This window comes from Elephantulus edwardii, unplaced genomic scaffold (assembly GCF_000299155.1).
Source record: "Elephantulus edwardii isolate Elephantulus edwardi_28Jun2011 unplaced genomic scaffold, EleEdw1.0 scaffold00088, whole genome shotgun sequence".
NCBI classification, from domain to species: domain Eukaryota; kingdom Metazoa; phylum Chordata; class Mammalia; order Macroscelidea; family Macroscelididae; genus Elephantulus; species Elephantulus edwardii.
The window spans coordinates 6032261-6042383 of NW_006399838.1; the positions used below are offsets into that span (position 1 = coordinate 6032261).

The 10123-nt window shown below is 44.7% G+C and overlaps 1 protein-coding gene across 3 annotated transcripts in view; it reads left to right on the forward strand.

Moving 5' to 3' along the window:
* Nucleotides 1-502: 502 nt before the first annotated feature.
* PLD1 (phospholipase D1, phosphatidylcholine-specific) overlaps nt 503-10123 on the forward strand; it is a 158193-nt gene continuing 148572 nt past the window's right edge. The window contains exons 1-2 of one of the 3 annotated variants that reach the window (XM_006890352.1): nt 503-690; nt 946-1073. In XM_006890352.1, the coding sequence (XP_006890414.1) occupies nt 531-690; nt 946-1073 (288 nt within the window). In that variant the 5' untranslated portion in view covers nt 503-530. The remainder of the gene's footprint in view (nt 691-945; nt 1074-10123) is intronic. The other 2 variants (XM_006890354.1, XM_006890353.1) reach the window with 2 other exon arrangements.

Below are 10123 nucleotides of genomic sequence, written 5' to 3' on the forward strand. Positions count from 1 at the left end.
TCTCAAGGCGGTGGTTTTCCTCCTGCCTGGTGTATTTTGAACAGATGAGATGTGGGCAGGTCAGGAAACCATAAACAACTTCCCAAATCATGTATTGCAATTGTGAATTGTTATTGAATTTTCTTTAGGAAATGCGTAAATGTTCTTATTTTATATGGCATCCTTTTCATCACTTTCTGTCTGGGTAGTGCAATCCCCAATGCTGTGAATCTCTCTTCACTTATCCAAGTCAGTGTATCTGGGTGAGAGAGAAATGATCACGTTCATTCAAGATTGCGTGTCTTTTTCTTTGTTGTTTATGATGGATCACCTCCTTCCAGTTTCATTTACAAGCAGAAATCCTTTAAATGTTAAACCGGGAACTAAATGAAGAGGTGGGCCTCACATAGTGACAGATGACGTGTATGCATACCCTCTCCTTAGGCCTGCATTCAGATGAGTGCTGTGTTTTCTTGCATCAAAGTACTAAGTCCCTTTGACCCTTTTTTTTCTCTGTCAGCCCCTTTCCCTTCATCCCGTCAGAAGTCAACATGTCGCTGAGAAGTGAGGCAAGAGTAGACACCGGGGCACTGCAGAAAATCGCTGCCGACATGAGTAACCTCATCGAAAACTTGGACACGCGGGAGCTCCACTTTGAGGGGGAGGAGGTGGACTTGGATGTGTCTCCTGGTGACCCCAAGGCACAGGAAGGTAAAGACCAAGCCCCAGGGAGGGGAGGACGGGGGAGACAGTTCCTCAGGGTGGCTGGCAGGGCTTTGATTTGAATTCACAGGCCAAGTAACTGATGTTTCTGTCTCTCAATGGTCATAACACTGGAATAATATTGGGCCATTAGTTTTCTTTCACATTGTAACACCTTATGACTTTTTAAAAGGATGCCTGTAAGACTATTGTGATACAGTTTATTCTTGCAATAGCTTAATTTCTTCTTCTTTTTTTTTTTAGTGTCTATTCCTTTCTCTGCTATTTATAACACTCAAGGGTTTAAGGAGCCCAACATACAGACATATCTCCTTGGTTGCCCAATCAAAGCAAAAGTTCTGGAAGTGGAGCGCTTCACGTCTACAAAAAAGGTCAGCGTGCTTATGTCCTCCCTTTTTCATGTCAGTAAATGAGATTGAATGCATTGCCTTCAGTTTTCCTTTTTTCCTAGTCCTGCCTTGTTTTTAGGGCTTTCCATTTGTTTAGGGGCAGACTCTGTGCCTTCCAATGAGACGCTATGGTGGCCCACTGAGTAAGGAGTTGGGCTGCCAGAGCAAAGGCGAGTGGTTCGAATACACTATCTGCTCCACAGGAGAAAGATTAGCACTTTGTTCCCATGCACTTTGCATCCTCTGAAAACTCGTGCAAGGGTCAGCTTACATAGCAGCAACAGGCCTTCCAGACTCAAACGGCCTCCCAACTTGGGCGTCTTTCCACACTCAGTCTTTATTTCTTTTTCATTTTGAAAATTTTGCATGGAAGTTTACAAATCATATTGCATTTCAACCATTTATAGAGATTTTCTTTTACAATGTTAATTACAATTGATCATTGTAATTAACCAGAGTGTCTAATGAAACCCTTACTGTATATTGTCTTTCCATTCACCCAGCTTATCTGTTAATTTTTAAAATGAGTCTTTATTTCCCTTTGGCTATTCTGAATAATCACAGTTTTTCAGAAAAGGTATTTAAGATAAGGCACCAATATTTGTCTATCTACTGTACAGAGGTAACTGGTAGTTGCTGTGAAGCCACACACTGTGACACTGTTGTGTCAAATGTGATAATGGTTACCCATGGTGGACAGTTTTGGTGGAGCTCCCCGATTCACACAAGCTGGGAAGCAGGAGTGGCATCCACTTCCAAAACAGCTTGCTTCCAGAAACCCTATGAACTTGGAGAAATGATGAAAGTTCTATAAGCGTTCAGGTCTTTCGTTCATAGGATTGCTATGAGTCATCTACGACTCGACAGCACGTAACAACTGAATATAAAGGAGCCCTGAGGAAACTCTGGTGGCCGAGTGGTAAGAAGCTGCACTGCAATCCCAAAGGCATGCATTTCGAATCCTCCCCTAGCGAGAAAGATGGACAAACTCCTCCAGTGCGAGTTACTGCCTCTGAAAATTCCCTGGAGGGTAGCTATGTGTCGGTTCTGACTTGGTGATACACAACAACAACAAAGGGTGTTATAGTCCTAAGAGAATTATGCAGCTCACCCCCCACTGCCACGCTCTAGCAGTTCAAAATCACTGGTGGTTCCTGGGGACAAAGATAGACCATCTCCTCCTGTGTGAGCGTCAGCCTCAGAACCCCAGCAGAAGGCCAGCCATGGGCTGGTTCAGAAGCCACAGCAAGGATTTGCACACATATACAATATTGTATAAGACCACTGTTCAGACAAGTCAAGGGAGGATTTAGACACAGAGTTATTCTTGAATGGTTACCAGAGATGGGAAGGGAGGGCAGGGGGAGTGGAGAGTCAGTAATTCGATAATAGATGCATATTAAGAAAGGGGGAGGGAAAGGTAATATATAAAAAAAGAGATGATCAGCATAATATCAAGGAAGAAAGGGAAGACAGAGTGAGGGAGAGAAGGCTTAATGGAAGGCAGCACCGGAGCGTGGAAGTGGGCAGCGCGTGACAACACTGTATGTGTTGAAGTGAATGTCATTGAACAAAATGTGCATGAACGGTTGCATGAACGGTTGAATTTACTTTGTAAGCCTTCACTCAAATCACAGTTGCTTAGAAAAGATAACACATGAGTAGTTAATTGCAAAGTGCCTCCACTGTGCCTCCTCTCTCCCCGATATCCTGTTTAATGGGGACCCTTAGATTGTAGGCATCCCTCCTAGGTGTTGGTCAAGGAGAAGTTTAGCTTTTCAACAAGTAGAAAACAATGGCACTGTTGCTGCTGTCGTTAGGCACCCCACCCTCAAGTCCACCCCAGCTCTTAGTGACCTTCCAAACAACACATTGGAATGTCGCCCTGTCCTCTGCCATCAACACAATCCCCACCATGCTCTCTGGTGCCAGTCACTGTGGCAACCCATAATGGCACTGTTGTTGTTATGTGCCGTTGAGTCTCCTGCGACTCATAGTGACCCTATGAACAACAGCCCTAAACCCTGCTCTATCCTGTGCCAACCTCGCTGTCTCCCACACACCTACCCCCATGACCTCAGCCACTGAATCAATCCATCTCATTGAGGGTCTTCCTCTCCTGCACTGTCCCTCCACCTTCCCAAGCATGACGTCCTTCAAGGACCGGTCCCTCCTTGCAACATGACCCAAGTATGTCAGACTCTATCTAGCTGGTTTTAAAAAGCAAAGGGCCCAGGGCCTTGGAGTGGCCAGCCTCCCTCCCCAGAAGCACTACTGAGGGAACTCAAATGGCACATGCTGCCTCTTGGGATTTTTTCCGAGCACCTTACCTCTCATGTCTCATTCGATGTTTACCCTTTGCAGCCCTGGAAGGCTTTGGGATATAATCAAGTTGATTCTGAGGTGCTGTAAGGGGAGCTGCATTTACTGTTACTGTCTGCACTGCAGTTGTCACATCTGCTGGGTATGTGGCGTTTCAGCCAATAATAGAATAAGTTCCTTCCGGCACCTCCGTCAGGGGAACCTCATGTCACTTTTTAGTCTGGGTGTGTGTTATTCTCCCTTCATCCTCTCCTTTGCTAGGGTGCATGGACCCTTTGCTTTCCCACGTCTTTTGTCTAGTGTTTGGTCCCTGCCAACCTGTGTGGATTTCCTCACACTTAATGTTGGATGTGTTGTTAGCAGACTTTGCTAGCAGAGACCAGCCCTTGGCAAAGGGTATCCTTCTTGGAAAGGTGAAGGGTCACTGAAGGAGAGGAAGACCCTCAGTGAGACAAGTTGATGCAGCATCTGTGGCAATGGTCTCAAGTGTGTCAGGGATGACAAGGAAGGTGCAGGATAGGTCAGAGATCAGATATACTGCCAAGGGGCTCCCTAGGAGTTGTAGTCTCCTTGACACCCACTAACAAGGTTAGACTGAACCCCACCTTGTTGCCCGGTCTGTACTCTTCCTGATCCAAATTGAATCCTTGCCTTCCTGATATACCACAAAATACAGTCCATCCAGACAAGCATCCGATGTGAATTTTACCTTCTTATTTTGCAGTACACGTGATAGTTACCTACGTAGACTCCAGGGCCAGGCTCTAAAGTTTAATTCTTATTTTGTTTTGTGATGTTGGGCAAATTAGTGAGCCTCTCTAGAGAGTTCCTCAATTTCTTCATTAGAATGATAAATATTTCATTAACTTACTATATAAGTTTATTATGTTGTTGTTGTTAGGTGCTGTCGAGTCATAGACCACTCATAGTGACCCTATGAACGAAAGACCTGAGCAACTGTTCATAGAGTTTCCAGAGACAAGCCACTTAGGAAGTGGACACCACTCCTGCTTCCAAGCTTGTTTTAATCGGGAAGCACTGCCCACCATGGGTGACCATTATCACATTTGACACATCAGTGTCACAGGGTTCAGCTTCACAGCAACCACGAGTGACCTCTGTACAGCAATTTTTATTATGAGAATTTAATAATAACATATATTCTTATTCTTCTTCTTATTACACTTTATTGTATTTTAGGCTAATATTTAAACACCAAATTAGTTTTCCAGTCAACAATCCCTACACAGATTGTTCTGCGACCTTGGTTCCTATCCCTGCAATGTGTCTGCACTGTCCCCATTTCCATCGCTTGAGCTCTCCCCAGCCTCCTTGCTATCTCATCTTTGGATGTTTTTAGCACGTAGCCTGTTTGGCCTTGTATAGTTGATTATTCTAAGGAGCAAGCTTCTTGAGGGTGGTGATGTTTATTTTATCAACTTATCTGATATGTAACTGAAAGGTCACCTCTAGGACTGGCCTCAATTCTAAGTTAAAAGGGAATCAGAGTCTTGGAGGGTCCTCCATTCTCTGTCAGTACAGTCAATTTGGCCATTTATTAGGAGGTGAAATTTTGTTCTGTGTAGCGGTACATATTATTTTGAGCTCAGTAGCGATGGACAGCGCCATCCTGGTTTTCTGGTCTTTGGCTAAAGGAGGCTGTGGTTTGTGCGGGACATTAGTCCTGTGGACTAATTACACACACACACACACACACACACACACACACACACACACACACACACACACCGAGTCCTTATTTTCTTTCACTGCCCTTCGCTCTGGATAGGAGCACACTGATAGTTGTATCTTAGATGGTGACTCAGGTTTTTAGGATCTCAGGCACTATTCACTAGGACACAGAACATTATCTTGATTAATTAAGTTTAGCCAGTTGACGTAAATGCCCCCTGAGATTATGGCCCTGAGTCTTCAAACCCAGTGACTCAGTTCCTCAAGGAAGTTTCCAGAACCCTGTCTCATATGTGCTCTCTTACATGTATGAATATAAATCTGTCAGGTTGGAACCGACTACTGGTAGCTCTTTCTCCGATGGGCTTTCCGAGGCTATAAATCCCATAGGAAGAGATTACTCATCCTCTCTCAGAGAAGCTGGTGGGGTCAAGCCATTTGCTTCTGGTTTGGCAACATATCTTCTTACGACTAGGGTCCCAGAGCTTTAATATATATGTGACACATAAAAATATGTGCCTACAGCTGGGAAGATGAGTGCAACGGCTGGATTCCACTACGGCTTGGAAGCAGGAGTGGCATCCATGTCCAAAAAAGCTTGCCTCCAGAAACTCTGTGAACTTGGAGAAAAGATAAAAGGCTTGTGTTCAAGACTTTTGTTCATAGGGTCGCTATGGGTCGTCTACGACTCAACAGCACTTAACAACAAGTACTTACCATGATATCTACATATATGTACACGTAAGCTCATATTAGCCCATCCCACCTTTAGATAGAATGCGTATCTACCACTGTGACCACTCATAGATTTATTCTTCTTTTTTTCCCTTCTGTCTTTTTTTTCTTTATTATTAATTTCAATGGAAATTTACAGAGACTTTGGATTTCCATTCATTCATTGTTGCACTTTTCTCCCCTCTCAACCCTCTCCTCCCCCCCCTCCCAGTACACTACCCTCTTGGAAAAGTAAAAGAAAAATTCTTTAATTGTTTTACAATCCCTCCCCCTAGGTTCACTCCACTATGCAGCCTTCGCTTTGGACTCCTGTCATGACAAAAATACCTAATCACATATCCCTTTTAAACAGTTTTCTCTCTCATCTGTTTCAAAGCAGTATACATTATTGAACCCGTCTTTCTCAGTCCCACCCTCAACCCCAAGGTCAGTCCTGTTTTACAACAGTGGCACAATGCAATATTTGTCTTTTTGTGAATGAGATACTTCACTCAGCATAATGTCCTCCAGGGTCACCCATTTGGAATAATATTACACGAGTTCCTTGTTTTTCAATGCAGCGTAGTATTCCATTGTGTGAATATACCACAGCTTCTCTATCCATTCGTTTGTTGATGGGCACTTAGGTTGTTTCCAGCTCCTTGCTATTGTGAACAAAGTCACGATAAACATGGGTGTGCATATATCTGCTTGGATGTCAGTTATGGTCTCTTTGGGGTATATTCCCAGTATTGGAATTGCTGGGTCAAATGGTATCTCTATTTGCAGCTTTTTGAGAAAGCGCCATACCACCTTCCACAGTGGTTGCATCATTTTACACTACCACCAACAGGGAATCAGGGTTCCAGTTTCTCCACAACCTTGCCAGCATTTGTTGTTTGCTGTTCTGTTAAATTTTGCTATTCTGACTGCAGTGAGATGATATCTCATAGTTGTTTTCCCTCATAGGTTTTTGGATACTGTTGTTGCATAATTATATGTTGTAGAATTCACCACACCCTTTATTCTCGTCTACTTCTCAGTGTCTTCATTGCCCTCGGTCAAGTTGTACTGACTTCTCCCATACTGTGCATTGTTTTTCCTTTGACCAGAATTAGCAGGTGTCCACTATCTAGTATATAATTATCTTCCTTTCCCCATCCTCTCCCTGATAACCAAAAAGCATTGCGTTCTATGTGTAAACCTTTTTTGACTTCCTGGCGACCTAGTGGTAAGAAATTGCACTGCAATCCAGAAGGCACAGTCTGAATCCAGGAGCTCCTCCCTCTGTAGAAGGATGGGCAGTCTCCTTCTGTGCAACTGACTGCCTCTGAAAACCCACTGGAGGGTCAGCTATGGGTCAGTTCCAACTCAATGGTTACAACAACAACAACAACTATAATATTTGTCCTTTTGTAATTTATTCATTTCACTCAACAGAGTACCCTCTGGATTCATTCGTGTCTTGTTATATTATTATTAGGTATCGGCTGAAGTTACCGATGAAGATGAAGCCTACCAGATCAGGGACTTCTCTTAGCTCGTGCTCTCCTGTTAGTCAGATGGGTTTGTTTAGGTTCTGCTGTTAATTGTGGCCTGTGTGAGAAGGCTAACTCATCCTTATCCTACTTTGCATTTGTTGTGAGGTGTTGAGTCATCTACACCTGCAAGCAGTGCTGTGAATAACAGAGCTGAGCCTCACCCTGTTCTAGCCATCCTCAGCCTCTCGGACTCTGCCATCCTGACCCTCTCTGACTCTCTGCCATCCTGACGCTCTCTCACTCTACCATCCTGACCCTCTCTGACTCTACCATCCTGACCCTCTCTGACTCTGCCATCCTGACTCTCTCTGACTCTCTGCCATCCTGACCCTCTCTGACTCTCTGCCATCCTGACCCTCTCTGACCCTATACCATCCTGACCCTCTCTGACTCTGCCATCCTGACCCTCTCTGACTCTACCATCCTGACTCTCTCTGACTCTCTACCATCCTGAGCCTCTCTGACTCTCTACCATCCTGACCCTCTCTGACCCTATACCATCCTGACCCTCTCTGACTCTCTGCCATCCTGACTCTCTCTGACTCTACCATCCTGACCCTCTCTGACTCTACCATCCTGACCCTCTCTGACTCTCTACCATCCTGACTCTCTCTAACTCTCTACCATCCTGACCCTCTCTGACTCTCTACCATCCTGACTCTCTCTGACTCTGCCATCCTGACCCTCTCTGACTCTCTACCATCCTGACTCTCTCTGACTCTCTACCATCCTGACCCTCTCTGACTCTGTACCATCCTGACTCTCTCTGACTCTGCCATCCTGACCCTCTCTGACATACTTGCATCCATTGTTCCAGTCACCATGTCAGCCCACCTTGTTGAGAGTCTCTCTCTCTTTCTCTGACTTTCCACTTCGCATTTACTGAGGAATAGCTATCATATCCGTGCAGTGTGAAAGTGATTTCGGGTAAATAAGAATGGCATTTTTGTCATGGTTTCTGAAGGTGTTCTCTCTGCCAGCTCATCACCCAGCATGTCTTTCTGCACCCTCACAGCAACCCTCTGAGATGGACATTACTCACCCTCCTGACCCCCTACTGCTGATGAAATTCTTCCACTTATTCCCTCCAGATCCTATTTCTTTCTCTGTTCTTTGCACCTTGAAACTTCCTTGCAAGTGTCCTGTAGCAGAGAACTGAGGATGTCTCTGGCCAAGGCACCACCCCACCCTCAAACAGCCTCTTTAGCCTGGCTCCCTCCTTCTGCCTCCAACAATGGCCTTGCGTCTTGTCTCTTTAGAACTAGTGATGGTTACACCTCTGAAGTCATGAGTCCTGTTATTGTCCTCTTCTCTGTGGTCCTCCTTATCCCTGTCACACCTTTATAGGCAATTTTTTTAAAATTAAAACTTCTCCAATTATTCTATTCTAGTTCACTAGAATTCTGATGTTGGAGATAACGAAGTCATTTGTCTAAGGTTTCACAGCTGTAGGATTTTCTGTGGCCCTCAGGCCTGGTTTTAATTGCTTTTTTGTCAAACATTCTTCTAAGTGGTATAGTATTTGTCTGTCCACTTGCTGTACAGAGGTAACTCATGGTTGCTGTGATGCTAAACACTGTGACACTGATGTGTCAAATACGATAATAGTTACCCATAGTGGATAGGGTCTGGTGCAGCTTCCTGATTAAAACAAGCCTGAAAGCAGGAGTGACATCCACTTCTGAAATAGTTTGCCTCTGAAAACTCTATGAACATGACGAAATGATGAAAGTTATACAAGTGTCCAGGTCTTTCATTCGTAAGGTCACTATGAGTCGTCTGCGACTCGACGGCACTTAACAAGAACGACAACAAGCCTTCAAACAGGACGTGATGTGCTCTTTGCTCTGTGTCATTCTGTCTCACATTCACCGAGAATTCTAATGTATAAAAATTTGGATTCATAAGTGAGGGTGAACAGTCGGTGTTTACAATGTTATATAGCGTTTTCATTCTCTTGTTTCAGGAAATAGAAGTCCAGGAAACCTGGCAGCGTGCCTGATTTGTGTAAGATTTCATATTATTTGCCTCACCTTAAACTTAGCTTGTTGTACTTGAATGCAAATATCTTGGCCATTCTGAGTTTTCCTTCATCCTTCTCTGTGGCGCCCAGTGCAAGGTGGTCCTGGTAGTGTTGATCAAGACGAAAGGCAGTAGGTAGTATGAACGCCAACTTCTATTTTCATCAACAGTTCATGAATCTCAAGTGGAGAGGAAGCCAGTGCTGGATTTGAATACGTCCCGGTGATGTGTGTGGCTGGGCGCTAGGTTTAAGGCACGGGTTGTACTGATTCTCAAGACGTTTCACGCGCCACGTCTACACAGAGTTCTCATGCTTTAGGAGTCTGTAACGTCGGCAGCTGTCAGTCCTGAGTGGCAGCGGGCAGCTCTGGCACCAAGGTGACTCACGATCACCCAGAGGCTGCTGACTCCCGAGTCAGAGGTACCAGCTTTCCCTCCCTTCATCACCAGGGCGTCTCGATCCCACAGCAAGGACAAGTGTCCTCTAGGAGACCTCAGGTACTCCTCTAACCCAGCCTTCGGGAACTTCCTACAGCATCTCCTTTCTTTCCAAAGTCGCTTCCTTCTCCAGACACCCTCTTTGGAGTCAAACCTTCTATCCCTGTGACTGTTAGACTTTCTGAAATAGTAATCAGTAAGGGTCATTTTGGTTGAATAGTCGGAAAGATGCTTTGTGAATAATTGGAGTTTCTAGTTGTCATTTTGGAAGCTCTGGTGGCCTACTTGTAAAAAGCTTCACTG